This window comes from Poecile atricapillus, chromosome 8, assembly GCF_030490865.1.
Source record: "Poecile atricapillus isolate bPoeAtr1 chromosome 8, bPoeAtr1.hap1, whole genome shotgun sequence".
Lineage (NCBI taxonomy): Eukaryota > Metazoa > Chordata > Aves > Passeriformes > Paridae > Poecile > Poecile atricapillus.
The window spans coordinates 7,267,137-7,286,828 of record NC_081256.1 but is presented as its reverse complement, the minus strand read 5'-3'; the positions used below and the strand labels follow the sequence as shown (position 1 = coordinate 7,286,828).

Genomic DNA, 19,692 nt, shown 5'->3' with positions numbered 1-19,692 from the left:
ATGTTGGGCTCTGTCACCTTGGAGAAGGTTGCAAACCTAAACATGTCCCCAGCAGCAGACACTGGCCCTTTTAAAGAGGACAGGTAGAGGAAAGCATTGTTGAAGTGTGAATTGGCTGCCATTTCTCAGCTGGGCAAGGACCCCTTGCTCTGTGCAATGTTTAGTGTGGAGGAGGAGGAGGAGGAGGAGGTGGTAGCTCTGGTGTTGATTGATCAAAGGTTGGTCTCCGTGATCTCAGGGGTCTTTTCCAACCTAAATGATTCTATCTTGCACACTCAGGGGAGTTTGGAGAGGTGTATAAAGGGCGCCTGAAGTTGCCAGGCAAGCGGGAGATCTATGTGGCCATCAAGACTCTCAAGGCTGGGTACTCGGAGAAGCAGCGCCGGGATTTCCTGAGCGAGGCCAGCATCATGGGGCAGTTTGACCACCCCAACATCATCCGCCTGGAAGGGGTGGTCACCAAGAGCCGACCGGTCATGATCATCACAGAGTTCATGGAGAACGGGGCCTTGGACTCCTTCCTGCGGGTGAGGCGAGGCGGGGCCGCGTGGGCTGTGGGATTTGGGAATGCGATGTTGGTGTCCCGTTTGTAAACCCCAGTCTGTTTGCTTAGTTTGGGAGCTGGCTGGAGCGTGCCACACCTCCAAAATGTATGTTTTGGGGTGCTTACTTCTGCTGTAATCAGGCAGGGCAGCTGGAGTCCTCTGGGGAGGTGCAGCATCCTCCTGAGGTCAGGGTGAGTGGCCTTGGTCCCACTGTGCTCACCCCAGTGCCTGCTCTTTCTGCTTGCAGCAAAACGATGGGCAGTTCACAGTGATCCAGCTGGTGGGAATGCTCAGAGGCATTGCTGCTGGGATGAAGTACCTGGCAGAGATGAATTATGTGCACAGAGATCTGGCTGCCAGGAACATCCTGGTCAACAGCAACCTGGTATGCAAAGTATCCGACTTTGGCCTCTCGCGCTACCTGCAGGACGATACGTCTGACCCCACCTACACCAGCTCCTTGGTAGGTACCTCCCACAGGATGTTCTCCTGCCCAGAGTTCCCTGTGCCCTGCACCTGCTGAGCCTGGGAGAAAGGTTCTGGATGTACAGTCTGGCATGGGTGGGAGTACCTCATGAGTGTTCCCACCACGTAGGTTCATGGTCCAGAGGTCCTGGCTGTGGTTTCCACAAATTATTCTCTTTCCCCTCCTTTTTCTTCCTCCTTTTTTAGAAGTTTTCCACCTCCCTCCTCCCTAAGCACCTTTCTGCCTTCTGCAGTTTCCAGATAAGCCCCTTCCCTTTTCTCTGGGGAGGAAAGGTGAACAGAGGAGTCCCTGGAGAGACAGGAAGGGGAGGCAGGGAGATCACAGCAGCTCCTGGCAGCACAGTGATGGTGTTTTGCCTCCCCTTCCCCCGGCACTCCAGGTCTGGTCTGCTTTTCCCTGCTGGAAACTTGTTCCAAGCATAAATTAAAGAACAAGCCTAATGGGAGCTCTGCCATTCCCCAGCCATCCTTCTCCTCCTTAATTAACTCATTTGTAGGTAACAGCAGCTCTCTTCTCCCCCTGCTCCTGGCTACCCCAGGGGACCCCCAGCTCCCCACCATGGCCACTGTTCTGCTTGTGAGCCCCTGAGAGGTGTTAAGGATGATCAGAGGGGAAAGGGAGGAGCAACTCGCTGACCTTATCTAATGGATTAAACAGAAGAGTGTGTGGTGGGTGCCGGCACGAGACTGCACCAGCTCCTGCCAAAGCAGTTCCTTGGGCTGCTGAGCTGTGCCCAGGTGCCAGGGCTGGCTCCAGCTGCCAAAATGGGAAGGCCAGGGACATGCCTTTAAGGCTGACTCAATGTTTTGGCCCAGTTGCAGCCCTCACTGTCCCCCCGCTGCTCAGTGGGATGCTCCTGTTCCCCCCAGACCTGCCCCTCTCCCTGCCCAGACCCTTCCTGCAGGCAGCAGCCTTTAAGCAGACACTCAGCTTTTATTTTTCCTTCAAAGACCCCAGTGGTAGCTGCTGAGATGAGGCATGAATTAGTCTTTTCCCCACCTTCAGAGATAAAAAGAGATTATCTCATCTGTGTTTTTATTTAATTTAGTCCATAATAGATCTCCCCGGCAGCTGGGAAGTGATGCTGTGCCTGCGATTGCATCACTCTGCCTCCCACAGCAGGCTTTTCGCTCTGGGGAAAAGGCAGGAAAAACAACCTAGCAGTTAATTTCTCCATTTGTAGTTATTCAAATCAAATTTTTTGCCATTCATCCTTCAAGAGCGGCTGACGCGTCCTCGGAAAGGCTACGGAAGATGATAGTGCTAAACGATTTACAATGCAGTCCTGCCCCCAGACAATTCCCATGCACGTCTGTGGTTTTCCTTTTCCCTTGGCTTTTTTTGTGGTTACTTTATGGAGCTTCCCCAGGCAGCAGTCCCTCTGTGCATGCTGCCCCTCCTCACATCCCTGCGCCCTTGGCATGACCATTGGCCCTGGGACCTGCCCTGGCTTGGTGGAGTGGCTTGAGATGCTGACCCTGATTTTGAGCCTTTGGGAGGAATGAGGAGCTCTCTGCCGAGGGCACTTTCCTACACCAGTGCTTTCCACTGGGTTTTAAAGGTGTTTTGCTTTTTGCCTTCCACTCCAAATGTAGGGCTGGAAGGACCTTCTGGCAGCTGTGGGAGCCCAGATGAATCTGTACAGGATGCTTTTAATTCAACCTTGTTTCCATTGAAGGCCAAGGGATGGGGATGCCTGTGGCTCCTCACCTGTGACACGCCCGGTCGTGCTTAGCCTTGTCACCTGGTGACTCCCTGGGAAGGGACCTGGGGACAGGCCACTGATGTGCTGGGTCCTTCAGGCAGCTGGAGTGGCGTGGTGTCAGTCAGTGGGGTAAATCCTTGGATAAACCCATTTGTTTTGTTCAGCTAAGCCATTTTAAACAGGTGCAAGATACAGTCATACAAGATTCAGTACATGTTTTTGGCTCCTGCCTCCTTGTCCCATCAGGTGGGGTCCCTGGGGACCCGTGGTTTGGGGTGTGTGGGATGGCCCCAACTCTGGCTTGTGGGCATCCAGCCTCCTCTGCCTAGGGAGATGTTTCTCAGCTGAAATCCCTTCTTCTGTAGGGGGGAAAGATCCCTGTCAGGTGGACGGCACCGGAGGCCATCGCCTACCGCAAATTCACCTCGGCCAGCGACGTCTGGAGCTACGGCATCGTCATGTGGGAGGTGATGTCGTTCGGAGAGAGGCCCTACTGGGACATGTCCAACCAAGATGTAAGCACTGGGGGTCATCCACACTGCTCTGGGGGCCAGGGGCTGCTCATTCCCAAAAGAAATCACTGTCTGAAGGGCCCTCTGCTCCTTCCTGGAGCCTCAGGAGCGCTCGGTTTGGAGATGAAACAGGCTGGTGAGTGAGAGGATGCAAGGAGGGAAATTGGGAAGAAAAGCCAGTGGGCTGGTAATTGGACTTCAGCAAGCTGCAGGGCCTTTGAAAATGTTCAGAGGGTTTACGAGCAGGGAAGGAGCTTTGGAAGTGTGACTGCTGTACTCCGGCGAGCTCCGCCGAGATAATGAGTGGCAGCTCTCCGCCGGGAGGAACTGCAGCCGTGGAGCATCAGAGCGGAGATTAACCTCGGAGAGCACTGGCTCCTCCCGCTCCCTTGGCTGCTGATCAGCCGGGCTGGCCGTGCCTTCCTGGCTGCCTGCAGCCCCTCTGCCTGCACAAGCAGCTCAGGGAGCCCCCCGAGTCCCTCACTCATCCGTCCTCATCCATCCTCAGGTCATCAACGCCATCGAGCAGGACTACCGGCTCCCGCCGCCCATGGACTGCCCGGCCGCCCTGCACCAGCTGATGCTGGACTGCTGGCAGAAGGACCGCAACACCCGCCCGCGCTTCACTGAGATCGTCAACACCCTGGACAAAATGATCCGCAACCCGGCAAGCCTCAAAACTGTGGCGACCATCACCGCTGTGTGAGTGCCGGGCGCGGGGACGCTCCCTGTCACCATCCCATGCCGTGGGGAAAGGCTCCCCCGGCGGCTCCAGAGTTCATAAATCCTTAGACGGGGGCAGGGGGTTCTGTCTTCGCTCTGCCTGACAGTCAGACAAAGAACATGCAGTTTTCAGCCAAGCTATAGCAATAATTCTTTGCTATTGATTCTTTATGGTGTGTGACCATTTGGGTGTGGTGGCTGCTCTGCCGACGCCTCATCCCTGTGGCTCCCACAGCTGGAATACAGCGTGTGAGCTTGCAAAGCCCTGCTCAGCAGCATTCCCATGGGACAGGCCTTCCTCATGGCCTTTCATGGGTGTGTGCTGGGGGGAGCACAGGGGTGTGGGGGTTGGATTGGGAAGCACAGTGTCCCTGTGCTGGCTGGGCTCAGGCAGGGCAGCCCCTCGGTGCCAGCCAGGCTTGTCCCCAGCGGTGTGTCCTGTTTCAGGCCTTCTCAGCCCCTCCTCGACCGCTCCATCCCCGACTTCACTGCCTTTACCTCAGTAGACGACTGGCTGAGTGCTGTGAAGATGAGCCAGTACCGGGACAGCTTCCTGACCGCTGGCTTCACCTCCCTGCAGCTGGTGGCCCAGATGACGTCCGAGTGAGTTGGCCATGCCAGGGCTGCCCGAAAGCGGGGTGCTGCCCGGTTGGGGAAGTGGGGAGGTCAGTTCAGGGCAAATGACAGGTGTGAGCATCCCTCACATTGGTCACCCAGAGTCTGGAGGTGGCCACATTCACTATTTGGGGATTAATGTGTCAGTGTCTTCCTGCTCCCAGACCCAGTGATGCTCATGGGACCGTGCTTGGGTTCTCTGTGGATGTTTCAGCTGAGCGTACCTCCCTCACCTCCTTTAGCAACAGCAAAGCAGGTTCTCCACCCTCAGCTGCCCACTGACCTTGTTGTCTGTCTGTCTGTCTTCCAGAGACCTCCTGAGAATAGGGGTGACTTTGGCTGGGCACCAGAAGAAGATCCTGAACAGTGTCCAGTCCATGCGAGTACAGATGAGCCAGTCTCCGACCTCGATGGCATGACGTCCCTTGTTCCATGGGGAGGGGCCGGGGAGGGCGCGCAGCGGAGGGCAGAGGTGGGAGGGGAGGAACTGACGGGGGCAGCACTGGGAGAGGAGCCGCCGCTGCCTGGGGACTGCGACTGCAGCCAAAGGATGTTCCTGGAACTCACCTCTGACTGGTGACTTCAGTTCCCCACCAACAGAAGCACACTTACCAATGTCATGGGGGACAGCGTATAAATACATATAAATATGTACAAATCATATATTTAAAAAGCAAAGCAAAACAAAAAAATCATAAAAAACAATGAAGACAAACCAATGTGCGTTGGGGAAGCCAACCCAAACCCTAGAGACCAGACTCCAATCCTGCCACCAGTGAGCAGTGGTCGAAACTGAGAAGGAGGAAGGGGCTGTTGGGGAAGGGAGAGGCATGAGATGGAGCATCCTGTCCAGAGAAACTACCTTCCTTTTTCTTCTTTTGCCCTTCCTCCCTGCCCCGGCCCTTCTGGCTCACCCCGCTCCCCTCTCTGCTCACGGACTGGGTGGAAGTGTCCTCAGATGTCTCCGCAGCTCCCTACCATCCCACCTGGGTGCTGCTCCGGCAACTACCAAAGGACTTCGCTGACCACTGCATGGGGGATCCGACTCAATCCAGTTAATGTCTTCATATTGAAGAAGAGATGTACCTTCAATAGAAAACCTTGGGTTTTGGTTTTTTTTTTCTCTTTTGCTTGCATTTTTTTGCAAAAAGGAAAAAAAAGGATTAAAAAAAAAAACAAACTCTCCATCTTGGAAAATGGAAAGAGGTGTTCCCGTGTGTGTGTGTGCGCGCTCGTGCGCCTGTGTATGTTGTCAACCCTCCGTGGACTCACTGCTTGTCCATGACCGAAGACCAGTGCTGACCCTGCAGCTAGCGGCCGGCCGGTCCCCAGCCCGGGGGGCCAGGGGTTGTGCCCACAGCCCCCAGGGGCGGGAGGCAGCCAGGAAGCCCCCGGCGATGAAGGAAGCTGTCGGCATTCTGCACGTGGGGAGGAGGATGCCAAGGGCCGGCCGGCGCGGCGGGGATGGGACGGGACTGGAGGAGCCACCGCGTGGCTGTGACTGGGTTGGTGGCTGCTGGAGGAAGAGAGATGCTCTGGGAAATGGACTGCTCAGGCCTCCAGGGCCTCGGTGATGTCTGGAAGATGGCTATGGAGGACTTTTTCCCCCATCTTGTGGACCTAAGGATTTTGATATTGATTTATGGACTTAGGTTTCTTGGCTTCAGAGGTAGGTCCGAGTGTCTCACATGTCTCTGTCCATCCATCCGTCCTGCTCTGTATATTTCTGCTCTTCTTTATAGCCTCTCCCAGTGGATGTTTCCCCATATTTAATTTGATCTTTATTCTTTGTTTTTTGTTCCTCCATTGGTCTCCTAGGCAAATTGATCCGGTTAAAATTGCCCAACACGTGTCAGTGTTTACCCAGAATATTGTAAGGCTGGGCCATCTGACGTCCCCCTGTGGATCAGGAGTTTATAAAACGAATGAACTCTTAATAAGGCTTTTACTTAGAGGGCTGTGTGCGAGTTGCAGTGATCCATCACCGTGCTCTCGCCAGCGCTGTGCCGGCACCCACGTGCCGGGGGAGCAGCGGCACAAGCTGGCTGTGGCTGTGCCTCAGGGGCTGCAGGTCCCAGCTGGGGTTTGGTGGTTCACACATACACAGAGATCCTCCGTTCTCCTCACTCCTCTGTCCCCCTCACTCCATCCCCACTGTGGAAATACTCCACCTCTGTGAGTGCCATGGGGATGTCCTGCATCCAGCCGTGTCCTGGGGGTGTTCCTGAGCCACAGGGGTGCCCCGTGTCCCGCTGTGTTATTGGGGCTGTCTGTGCCGCAGTGACGTCCTGTGTCCATCAGTGCTGTGAGCATGGCTCACACCCTCCTGGGCTGTGGTTTTTCCCTATGTCTGTCCTTGCCATGGGGCTGCCCACATCCAGCTATACCATGGGGTTGCTCCATGTCCGTCTGCCCCGTTGTATTCCCATCTATGCCTGGAGATCCCTCACCAGATTTGCTTGCTGCCACTGAACACAAGGAGACAAACCTGTGCTCTGCCTGCTGCCAGCAGCTGTCCACATCTCTGCATGGAAACACTATTCCTCCTGTGTTGGGACAGTCAGGGTCCTCTGTGGCTGGGTGGACCCCCAAGTATCCCATGAGGAGCACATGCTCAGTTCATGGTGGTTCATGAGGAACACGTTCATGCTCGTGGTTCATCACCACCAGCAGGTGAAGGACCCTTTGGGGTGCTCTTTACACCTCCAGGTTTTTTTTTCTCCGTTGCCCAAGGCAGATGACCTGTGCTTTGCTGAAGAACGGGGACTAACAAGATGCAGGAATGAGCTTGTTTCAATTCACTGAACTCCCCCCAGAGAAAGAGGCAGAGAAAAACACCCCTTGTTTACAACAGCAGGGACTGCTCCTCTTCCTGTCTGATAGACGATTGCTAATACCTCTCGGGATGTTGGCGGCCCAAATCTGTATTCTGGGATGTTGTCACACAGAACACAACATGCAGATGGAGCGGGCGCCGCGCATGCTAATGCACCGCCCCGCCACATTGGTATTCCCTGGCACTGAAGGGTCCTTTGTGGGGTTTTTTATGATTTCTCTTTTATTAGAAGGAAGCTAAAGGCGTTTAAAGGAACGAGTGACAGCCACACAGGCTAAATATCAATACTGCACCTTTATGGCTCCCCTGCTGCTGTCGCTGGCTCTGTGAGCACCTGCGAGGCAGCTGCTGCTGCTGCTCGGTGCTGTCCCTTCCCCAGCACACCACGGCAACCCTGGCTTGATGTAAACCCTTTAACACAGAACCACAGCGTCATAGGGTGAGAATGGATCTCTCAGACCATCAAGTCCAACCCGTGACTCATCCCCACCTTGTCAAGCAGTCCAGAGAACTGAGTGCCATGTCCACCGTTCCTTCAACACCTTGAAGGATGGGCATTCCACCACCTCCTTGAGCAGCCCATTCCAATGTTTAATCACTCCTGCAGTAAAGAAACTCTTCCTGGTGTCCAACTTGAACCTCCCCTGGCACAGTTGGAGGCCATTTCATCCTGAATATGAAATGTGAACCATTCAGTCCTGCCCATCCCACCCAGCAGACCAGGTACCCCTGAGGGATCAAACAGGCTGTCTGGGTGCTCAGGTGCTATCAGAGATGCCAAAATCTTCTCAGTTCAGTTTTCCAGGGTGGATGATGCTCCTTGGCTCTGGGCCACCAGCAGTGCCCCTGGGCATTGCTGGGGCTGGTGTCCTTTCCATTCTGTTGCCCTTTCCCAGCTGTCCAACATCTGATATCTCCTGAGCTGTCTCAGAGCAGATGATTCCCATATCCCACTGCTCCTAACCAGCTGTCCCCACATCTTGGCCTTGTGCTGGGACCTGGACGTGTCTCCTCCAGGGTCATGCAAGAGCTCAGCAGCACACTGGTGGTGCTTGGGGCTGAGCAAAGAGAGTGCAGGTGTGCTCAAACAAATCCCTGCAGTGAAGAGGCATCATAGGCCAGGGGAGCTGCTCTCAAGGTGACCTGAGGGACAGTCACCACAGGCCACTTGTTCTCTTGCCTTTCAACAAAAGTCGTTTCATCCAAACCAGAAGATTTCATGAAATGCCATCCGTCTGTTAGTGGAAAGCAAAGGGGAAAGTCCAAAATGGCCATGTTTGGATTTTGCTTTTTATTGAAAAAAACAACATAAAAATTTCAGACCACTTCTGACAGACCATTTTATTGTTTTAGAGGCTTTTCTTCCATGTAAAATCAGTTTTTCAAACTGTGAAGCCTTTCTGTCTGGAAGTGACAGTGCTATCCCTGCCTGGCCATGGCAGCAGCGTTGTGTGTGACCTGCTCCTCCTTTTCCTTTGTCAGATGCCAAGGAAGAGGTTCTCACCTTGACTTGGGTGGCACCTTGTTGATGCTGCTTTGTTGCCCCTACTCTGGTGAGAGCCTCTTCCTTGGTGTAAAGATGAACACTCCAATTTCACATCTTCTGATCCACACTGGTTTGCATTGGACTTCCTTTTTTTGATCACAGAGGATGTGATGGCTCAGAAGCTGTTTTCTTCCTGCAGAGTTTTAGTTTAAAGGGAAGAAAAAGGAGTTTTGGATCAAAGAGGACCAACTGCACAGGCCTTTCCTCTGGGCTGGGCTCCACCCATCACACAGGGTCCTGGTGGGTTCCTGTGCCATGTGGAAGTGCTGGAGGGGCCCATTGCTGGTGAACCCCACTGGGTTGGATCCTGACCCCTGCCACTGCTCACGAGTGAAGCTCAGTCAGAGTGTCTTGCTCCTTTGGCTGCATCCCACATGAATATCCATGCATGGATGTGGCTGCGTGCCCGGGTGAGCCCGCCTCACCCTCGCCCCTGATCCTGGCCTTTCACTTTGTGCTCTGCAGTCGTCAGCTCCTTCTCTCCATTTCTATGGCAACTGTAAAAACCTCAACCCTTTTTGTGTCTTTTTTAGGGTTTTTTTTGTGTGTGTGTGTCTGGGTTGGCTTTGTCCTTTTTGCATAGAGCATTAAATGAAAAAAGAGACTTTTGATTACCAAATCCCTGCTCTGAGCTTGGCCCAAGGTCTTGTGTGAGAATCAGTGAGCAAGATCCTCATAGCTGGACTGGGTGTTGCCGAGTGGCTTCACATTTCCAGCCCCACTGTTACTTCCCTCATCCCCCCCAAAACCCCCATTTGCAATTCAGCTGCATCATTCTCCCCTGGGGCTTTTCCATGCTTTTTCCAGAGCCCCATCCCTGGGTGTGATGGAGGAGCAGCAGGCTTTTCAACAGCAGTAATTAAAAGGAGATGTGGTGACTCTGCCAGGGAAGGTGAACCCAAGCCCCTTGCACATCCGAGGCTTGAACGTGGAAGAGGAGCATGTATTAATGGCATAATTATGTGCCTCTTTCCAGAAAAAAAGGAATGTATTTTATGCCATTTAATGACCTTCAAATTAACAGTTCTTTGAAAGCACTTATGTATATTTAATTTTAAATATTGCTGCAAGTCAGAGCAAGGCTTGCGATGAAAACAGCAGGCAGCTGGTTTTTAAATAAGAGTGATCTCAAGCCATTATTTCTGAGCCCGTCGGCTTTTGGTGCCTCTAATGCTCCTTTGCCAAGGAGAAAACAAGGCTATCCTTCCCCCTGTGTATCAGCCTGAATCTCATGGGATCTCCTCTTTTACTTTCTGCTTTTCCAGGTGTCTGATTCAGAGATAGGGCAGGGTTGGGGCTGGGTTGCAGAATCTCATCAATAAGTTTGCCTGCATCCCAAGGACATCTCTGTGGGCCCGTGGTCTGGGATAAATCATTGGGCATCACGTAGCAAAGGTTTCTTGCACTGCCATCAGCCCTTGCCATTGTTCTGAGATGGGGACAGACATGTTTCTCTTCGTTAAGGTCTGAATTAAGGCTTTTGCCTCTGATCCATAAAAACTGCCAATATATCTGAGCCACTCTGTGTTCACTTGGAAATCATTACTCTTAAACATTGAATTTGAGTTTAAAAAAAAAGGATCAATCAGCTTCTGAGACGAGGAATAGATTTACAGACCCAGAAATGTTCTGTAGCTCCAAGGCCACCCATCCTCCTTGAACTCCTGGAGTCACATCCAGCTCCAACACTCACCCAGGTGCTGCTTGTCCCTGCTGCCTCAGTGTCCCCACTGCATGAGGAGCTGCAGGGGGATTTAATGTTCAGGTCGTTGTCTGCTGTGGTGCCTCCTCTGTGAAGCATCCTGCCAGGGTGGATAGTGATCCAATACTTGGATCATTCCCAGTGAGTCTCCTCAGAATTTTGGAAGTGCCAGAAAATTCTTGAGTGATGATGGCGGAGAAGCCAACTCCACACTGATGGGACTCCTGCGGCAAGTTATTTCACCTCATCAGTGATTTCTTTGCTGCTCCTGTTTTGGCTTATATTTTTCATAATTTTGGGGTGTTGGAGGGGTCCTTTAGGATCATCTTGGATCATCATGCTGTGCTGGGAATGGCTACCATGAGGGAATGGCTCTGCCTGTCCCAGCTGAGCTGAGTCTCCTCCAAAGCCTGTCTGGGAGGTGTGAGAGCTGCTGTTGGGCTGTGCTCTCTCATTTTTGATGCCCTCAGGGTTTGTGTCTCGGGGGAGATCTGGCTCATGTCCATCACTGGACCCTGATGGGCTGTGTTGCCTTCCCAGAGTTTGATGTGGAAGGAGGAGCTGCTCCAATCAGGAGAGGAGCTGCTCTGCTTTGCCTGGCAGGAAGAGATGTGAGGTGGGAACCGTGAGCATCCATGGCAATCACTGTGGTGTTTTGGTTCCTGTCAGAGCAGCAGATCGGTGCTGCTGAGGGGAGTGCACCTGTCTTGGTGACCATGGTGCCCCTCACCTGTGCCTTTTGGGGTTGTCAGAGCTGCTGGCGCTTGGGATGGTGTCCCAGGGCTGTCACTTTTGGCTGGCTGTCCTCCATAGACCTGCATTGTGTGCAGCCCCTCCAGCTCAGACGTAGCTGCCCCCCTTCTCCCAGTCTGTGTCCAAGCATCACTGCTGCTTCTGCTCTCCTTCCTCTGGCCATTGGAATTTAAACTGCCCCGAAGCCCCTGGCTGTCCCACCCTGCTGTAGTGGCTGTTTTGGGGCCATCTCTGGGTCCCTGTGGACCCCAGCACATGGGCAGCTGCACTGCAGGTGCTGCAGCTGTGGAGGGGGTGGCCCCATCAGTGGCCAAGGCAGGATGGTGCTGAGGTCTCCTGGCCTGTCTCTGGAGGGAAATGCTGGAGGAGGTTAATCTGAACAAACCAGCCCTGTGAATTTTAAGTGGATTAGCTGAACTCTGCTCCTTCCCAAAACAGACAGTGCCCTTTTGGGGCGGATGTGGAAGTGGATTAGGCAAAAATCTACTTAAGGCTGCATTAATTCTAGATAAGTGTAGGGGGATTAACGCCCATCCACTTAAAAAAATTAATTGGGGTGAACTTTTCTCTGTGTCCCCAAGTAAACAAGACTCGGCAGCTTTCCCCATCCAGCAGCTGGGCTGTGCCTTTCCCTTCTCTGCTCTCCCATCCCCTCACATTGTGCAGGAGCTGCCATCGTGGTGGGAGAACCTGCTCCTCTCTGATTATCCTCAGGGGCCTCATCAGGCAATTGAACCCTTGTGTGAAGGTGGGGAGAGAGGGCAGGAAAATTATGGTCACCATCAGTGCAATTATCAATGCTAATTAGTGCCAAGCAGGACTGACAGCGGGAGGTGCAGCCCATGGCAAGTGCTGTCTGAGGAGCCAGATGAGCCTCACATCGCATCCCTGTGCGGGCTGCCATGGACAGGCAGATGTGGAACATGCATATATTGCTTGGTTTACTTCTTTTTCCCCACTGTGCTTTGGCTGAACTCTTCAGATTCCCCAGCCTAAATATTTGTGAGCCAGCCAGAGGCTGCCGTGGTCAGGGGCTCAGGCTAGGGTTAGTGCCTGGGTGGCAATGCCATGTCATTGGTGCCTGGATGGGGCTGGGGCTCTGGGAGGCCCCAGGGAAAACAGGGTGAGATGTGGCTCCCTTTGCAGAGGGTTTGGAGGGGGCTTGCAGGGTACAGGGACGGCCTTGGGTCACTCCCGGAGCTGCCTCCGTCCTGCCCCATTCCCAGCAGCTTCTCCCTTTTTCCATGGCACCACACGGGCACAGCAGCTGCGTTTGCAGAGCCACCCATCCTTGATTATTCTGGGTATTTGCAGTTCTGCCCTTCCCATGAGTGTGGAAAGGGAGAGCGCCCCGGGGCTGACCCGGTGCCCGCATCCCAAGCACGCTGCTGGGTTTCCTCACAGCACAAACGTGGCCTTTGTATCGCTATTTGTGTCACGGCAGCGCTCGGAGGCTGAGATCAGAGCCCTCCGCCCGCCTCGCAGGGGCTCCCACACCGGCACTCCGGGAGGAGGAGGAGGAGGAGGAGGAGGGAGGAGGGATGAGGGATGAGGGATGAGGGATGAAGGATGAGGGATGAGGGATGAGGGATGAAGGATGAGGGATGAGGACGTTGACTCGCTGGCTGCGTACCTGGGGATGAGCTGCGCTGCCCCCAGCCCCCCATCCTCCTCCACCTGTTCATGACCTATCCCTCGGCTCTCTTGAGATCCATCCTTTGGGATCGGCCCAAATCAGCTTTAGCTGTCCTTGCATCATTTTTGTCCCCACCAAGAGAAGGGCTGAGCCTGCAGCCACCCCCCACCCCGGGAGGGCGCGGGTTCCCCAGGGAAAACAAATCCCCAAAGCCTTCCCCAGCTCTGCCGCTGGCTCGGGGAAGGACGGTGGAGGAGCCGGGAATGCCGCGGGGGAAGGCGGTGGCTGAGCCGGGAGCAGCTGGTAATATATCTGGTAATATATCTGGTGATATATCTGGTAATATATCTGGTGATATATCTGGTGATATATCTGGTAATGCATCTGGTAATATATCCGGTAATATCTCCGGGGCCGGAGCCATCGCTCGCGTCCAGCTTTAATGTGGCACAATCCGGAGCCGATACAAATCACCGCAGCCCCACCTCGATTTGCAGCCGTCCCCCGGACCCGCCCGGCTCGAGCAGCATCCTTACATCCCTTGTGTTTCTGTTACGGCTTTTTTCCGGGTGTTTTGCTGTTCTGATCCCGTTAACGAGAGCTGTGAGACCAAACCTCCAAGCGTGGCAGCGAAAATAGCCCCCTGTGCCCAAGAAATATCCAGCAATATCTTTTCCACCAGCTGAAGTTCCCTTTTAAAAAAAGATAATCTCAATTTCTCTTCCCTTTTCTCTGCCCCTTTTTCCACCAAACACTACATTACTAAATAAAACTTTCATTACTACCTGGGTTTGCTAAAGAAAAAAATTATTTCCATTCAGGAGAATGATGAATTTTAATAGGAGTGAAATGTCAGGCACAGCTGGGGTGGGTTTCTGAAAGCATTGGTATGTTTGGAGAGGCACAGGGATGCCCGGCAATAATTAGCCAGTGAGCCCCGGTTTTTTGTGGCCCAGCAAAGGGACCCAGCAGTCAATTGCTTTGTTATTTAATGTGCTGCCTTTATGTTTCCAAGGTGCAATTGTATATTAAAAGCATCTTTGCCTCTCCAAAGTGGCTAAATAATGGGATTTTGCTGCTGTGTGGTACTTGTTGGTTATAGGGTGTGAGGTGCTCCTGCTGCTGCTCCTCTGGTTCCCAAACCTTCTGGTTTCCCCCGGCAGCAGAGAAAATGGGGATATGTGTTTTGTTACATTGAAAAAAGCAATTTGATGGTGCATGGTGTTTTTGCTCCTGATTTACACCCGGGGGGCCTCATTTTGCAGCAGGAAGGGGTGGAAAGGCATCTTGGCTGCTGGGGGACACGGATACCCTCCTGCCCCCAAAATCACGTCCCAGCCTCCGCTCCTTAAAGCAACTCAGCTTCACAAAGAATTCCATCTCTTCCATTCCTTCTTTTTCCCCCTGAGGAGAAATGGAGAGCTTTCATTGAAATCATCACTTTTCTGACAGCATATTAATTAATCCCTGCTTCCTTTTTTTTTTTTTTTTTTTTTTTTTTTTTTTTTTCCTTGAGAGGCTGCATGTGCTGTAAGAAGCCTTTGGGTTTCTCTGGCGGCTCGGTGGGGGAAGGATGCGTGGCTCTCTGAGCTCTGTGCCTATTCTCACCCTCTCCTCGTCTTCCTCTTGCCTTGCAGGGGCGTTGAGTGCAGCCTTGCAGCGGGGCAGCAGCGTCGGAGAGGGGGCTCCAGGGGCCGCTTCCCACCGCAGGATGCTCCGGGAGGTCCCGCAGCGCCCCGGTCCCCGTCCCCCCGAGCCGTGGCATGTCCCGGGCCAGCCCTACCCTGTCCTGTACATAACCAGTGAGATGTCTGTAAAAGATTTCAACCCTTGGAATTTTTTTTTTTATTTTTTTTTTCTCCACTCTCCCCTCCCCCTCCCCTTCTTCCCCAATTTGTTGATTGTGTTGAAATTGTCGGAGTTTGTAACAGTATCTTTCAGAGAATATTGTACTAAAGAGAAAATTGCACTCAATAAAAAGGATGAAATAAGCCTGGTCCCTCTCCTTTCCCTTCCCAGGGGCGGCCTTCCTGCTGCCGGCTTCTCTTCAGCTGGGAGCTGGGGGAGTGTTTGCCATGAATATTCATTTGGGGAGCTGGCAGCACTCCACCGCTCCTTGACTTACCTCGAATGTTGATGTCTATCAGATTTGGCTCCCCGGTTTGTAAATGAAGTGACTTTATTCTCGGCGATCCTATCGGAGCTCGCTCGCAGCAGGAAAGCCGGGAGAAGGAGTTTTCCTGGCACGGCTGTTCGTGCGGAGCGCGGTTCCAAACCCTCGTGTGCGATTGCTCAGGGAAACCTCGCTGGAAGCGCTGCCTGGGATCAAAGAGTCCTGCTGGAGCCCGTCCATGCAAGGGCTGATCCTCGTCTTGAACCTGCTTTCCTTAAGGATTGCTGTTAATGATGGCTGGAAAATGGATTCTTCCTTGTGCATTGGCTGCACTTGGCTGTTTTATTGCTAGGATCAATCACACAACTCATCCAGCTCTGGCTCACACGCTCTTGGGGTGGTTCTGTGCAGGAGGTGGACTCCATGATCCTGGGGGTCCCTTCCTCCTCAAGATATTCTGTAATTCTCTGATCCAGGTGATGCTGAGAGCAGCTGGTCCTGCTGGCACTGGGAACATCCTCAGCCAGCAGCAGGGGCTGAAACGGGGGCTAAAGGTTTTGTAAATTAAAAATACGCGGCCACCAATGAGTTATTTGGGGTTCAGAAAGGGGAGCTGCTCCTGGGGGAGCTCTGGAGGTGGGGTTAGGGGTTCCCATGGCTGGGGTTTTGGGCTGAGCTGGGCAGAGAGAGACAAGCAGTGCTTCAGCTGTAGGTGGGGACAGCAGAGCCCTGTGGGCCCTGGCATCCTGTCATTGTCCCACCAGCGGTGGTGTTTGTACGGCTCTCATGGCTCCTGTCAGGAGATTTCCAAGTCTTTTCTGCTTCTCCAGGGCCATTATAGCTGGGATGTGTTTATTACAGGGATTTTTGAGGGAGTGGGTTCCACATGCTGATGGGGATGGCTGCAAGTCCAGCAAGACTCTGCTGCCCCAGGCTCACACACCACAGTGAGGTTTGCCTCATACTTTCCAGGGTTAGAACTGTTGTTTTGGGTGTTTTGCATGTTTTTTTGCCAAGCCCATCCCGACAAATGAAAGCAGATAGTCCCTGCCATCTTTGGATATGCAAGATGCAAATAGGCAGCAGCTGATGGAGGGCAGAGTGAAGTTGTTTGTGTGTCCTTAATTGAGTAGACACTTGATTTAATGGGCTTCTAGTGTGGTTTAAATGAGTGTTCATGTTTGTTGAATCCTCTGGGATTTGGGGTGCTGGGAGGGTGTATCCTTTACTGCAGGTTGCTCTGAGGTTTTCCCCTTAAGTAACCAATAGACATTTACAGCCAGTGCTTGATGCTCCCGGAGCAGTTTGCCTTGGAAGAGCCTTTTAGCAGGGTCTGGGGGAGCCCTGCTGTCAGTGTGGTGGTTTATGGGGCTCTGAAGGACCCTGGGGAGCCTGGATACGGCTGGCCAGTCCCTGACAGACCTGATACAGGTTTATACAGCTGCAGGCTCTGGAAGCTGTGTTTTATTTTCCCCATGGGATAACCAGTCACCGTCTCCGCCTGCATCCCAGCTGGAACGAGATGTCATTTACGAGGCCACACAGCATCCAAAGAAACTTTCCCTGAGCTTTCAATATAGACACAGGAGACTGTCACAGCCAGAACAGAGCCTAGCCCTCAGAATGAAAAATCTTTCCTTCATGGCTCTCAGGTTTGAAAAATGGAAGCAGCGCATTGGCTCCAATGACCCCGCAGCAGCTCCCAGAAATCCCAATGCACCCAGTGCTCCGGCACACCAGTGTGATGCCAACCTAATTCCAGCTCTGGCCGTGGAATAAATCCATATTTACCCCACTGCAAGGAGAAAACTGAGCCAGGACTGTGCTCAACTCCATGGGGTGCAATGAGGGGCTTCCCTGGGCATCTCATGTATGGAGTCTGGTGAGAGACACTTGCTCCTACTCCAGATGCACAGCTCTGGCCCCAGGACAGCCCTTCCCATGGGAAGAGAGTGGCTGGGGATGCATTGGCTGTGCAGGGATGTGGCAGTGAAGGAGGGAGGGGTCACACACATCCCCCAGCCTCTCCCACCTCCCCTCCCTCCCACACTCGGCAGTGAAAGACAAATAAAAGATGAGCCCAAGAGGACCATAGGCTAAATTGTAATTGGAGCAATATGGGCTGATGATAAAGGTCTGTGCCAACCCACATTAACTGGCAGCATCTGCTGGAATTATTGGAGATGCCTCATCGTCTATTAAAAGTGCTGGGATTTTCCTGGAGGACAAGCCAGGCAGGCTCAGCAGTGCTGGAGAGCCAGGAGGGCTCAGATGGAGCCAGCCTGAGGCTGCTGCAGTGTTGAAATCTCCTTCAGGCCCTCTGGAGAGGTTTTGGGGGATGCTCTCAAGAAAGCCATCTCCTGCTGGTAGCAAGGGGCTGGTTCCTGTTTATGTGGTCACTCCACATACCCCTCCTGAGTGACACCACATCCTCCTTCTGCTCCAGGGGGATGGGGACAGGGCAGGATTTAGTCCAAGCAGTTGCTTTTAGCTGGATTCCAGGTACTGCCCTGATTAAACCTGCACAGCCACCCCAGGGAGGGGATTCTGCCCCTCTGCTCTGCTCAGGTGAGACCCCATCTGCAGTGCTGCATCCAGCTCTCAGGCCTCCAGCCTGAGCCACAAGAAGGATGTGGAGCTGTTGGAATGAGTCCAGAGGAGGCCACGGAGCTGCTCCAAGGGCTGGAGCCTCCCTCTGCTCTGGAGCCAGGCTGGGAGAGCTGGGGGTGTTTATCTGGAGAAGGGAAGGATCCAGGGAGACCTGAGAGCCCCTTCCAGTGCCTAAAGGGGCTCCAGGAGAGCTGGAGAGGGACTTGGAAGAAGGGATGGAGGGAAGGACACAGGGAATGTCTGCACACTGCCAGAGGGCAGGGATGGATGGGATATTGGGAAGGAATTGTTCCCTGGGATGGTGGTGAAGCCCTGGCACAGAGTCCCCAGAGAAGCTGTGGCTGCCCCTGGATCCCTGGGAGTGTCCAAGGCCAGGCTGGACAGGACTTGGAGCAGCCTGGAGTAGTGGGAGGTTGGAGTGGATGAACTTCAAGGTCCCTTCCAAACCAAACCATCCTAGGACCTCATGAAGCTCCCAGATACATGCCCTCACCCAGCTGACTGAGCAAATCCCACCTCCTGGGACTTGGGCAGGATGGAAGACATGTTTGAGCTGCTCCTGTGCTGTAAGCTGGGCTCCTCTGCCCCTGCCCTCAGCAATGGGGAGGATTCAGGATGCTTTCCTGCAGGACCAGCCCCTCTCACACCCACCGGGCCCTAGAGGAGTGGGCATGCTTTGCTGTAAGGTGCCCTGGGGTGCTGGCATTAACCTGGGTGGGAAAATGTCTCTGCTGTCACCCCAGCTTTGGGGACTGTCCCTGCTGCTGGTGGACCCTGGAGATGCTGGTGCCCCTCTGAAGGAACAGGAGTGGAAATCTCCCCAAACCCCCAAGATATCTGTGCTGCCTGGCTCAATACCCAGGCAGGCTCAGCAGTCCTGCCCACATTCCCTGGTTCCAGTGGCAGGCAGGGCTGTGGGGTGCATTCCCCACTGCAGCCGAAGGGACGCGTTCCCTGCCTGGCCCTGTGCCACACCCAGAGCTGCTCCTGAGCCTTTCCTCACCCGCTGCCTCGGCAGCCCAGGCATTATCTACCTCCTGCATGCCAAATTATTCATTTCCCTCGTGGGCCCTTTCCCTGGCACTCTGATTAGAGTTTCTTAGCTCCTTATAAACACTAATGAATTTATTTCCCCATGCCCTTATGAGGGAGATGGGGTATTATATCTTTATACATAGCGAGCTCAAGCGTGGATTTGGGGACTTCAAAGCACATTGGCACCCTGGGAGGTCTGGAGAGCTGCTGTTCCACACCCAGGGGTGTTTGGCACCCATCAGCTGGCTCTGGGTGTCCCAGCAAGGAGAGCAGGGCATGTCCAGCCAGGTGCTGGCCCCATGCTGGTGGTCCCTGCTCAGCCTTCATCCCAGCAGCTCCATCCTCCCAGGGAACCCACCTTCCCTCCTCTGTTCAGTATCTGTTTGGTCACTTGGCTCTCAAAACACGTGAGTCCAATGTCATGGGTGGGAGTGGGTGACCCTCCAGGGGACTGTGGTGTGTGTGCTCTGGGAAACCACCAGGGCCCCAGACTGGAGATTGTGCTGGGGCTGGTTCTTGATGTGGCTCCTGTTTTGATCAGCAAGGCAGTCAGTGTCTTAAAACAAGTGTAACCAGGGGCAGCACAAAATCACCTCAGCAGCTTCATCCACCACTGGGGGTTTTCCCCCAGGACAACTCAGAGGATGCTCAGGCTGGACACCAGGGAAAGGTTCTTCCCCCAGAAGGTGCTGGGGCACTGCCCAGGCTCCCCAGGGAATGGGCACAGCCCTGAGGCTGCCACAGCTCCAGGAGCATTTGGACACTGCTCTCAGGCACAGGGTGGGATTGTTGGGGTGTCTGTGCAGGGCCAAAAATTGCACTCTGGTCCTTGTGGGTCCCTTCCAGCTCAGCCTATTCCATGATTCTGTGATTA

The 19,692-nt window shown here is 53.7% G+C and overlaps 1 protein-coding gene across 1 annotated transcript in view; it reads left to right on the top strand.

The window, feature by feature from the left end:
- The window catches only part of EPHB1 (EPH receptor B1), a 77,758-nt gene extending 62,719 nt beyond the window's left edge, over positions 1 to 15,039 (top strand). The window contains exons 11-17 of the mRNA XM_058843902.1: positions 280 to 527; positions 793 to 1,008; positions 3,103 to 3,252; positions 3,758 to 3,951; positions 4,420 to 4,575; positions 4,898 to 6,256; positions 14,698 to 15,039. Of these exons, the coding sequence (XP_058699885.1) occupies positions 280 to 527; positions 793 to 1,008; positions 3,103 to 3,252; positions 3,758 to 3,951; positions 4,420 to 4,575; positions 4,898 to 5,006 (1,073 nt within the window). The 3' untranslated portion in view covers positions 5,007 to 6,256; positions 14,698 to 15,039. The remainder of the gene's footprint in view (positions 1 to 279; positions 528 to 792; positions 1,009 to 3,102; positions 3,253 to 3,757; positions 3,952 to 4,419; positions 4,576 to 4,897; positions 6,257 to 14,697) is intronic.
- Positions 15,040 to 19,692: the final 4,653 nt, after the last annotated feature.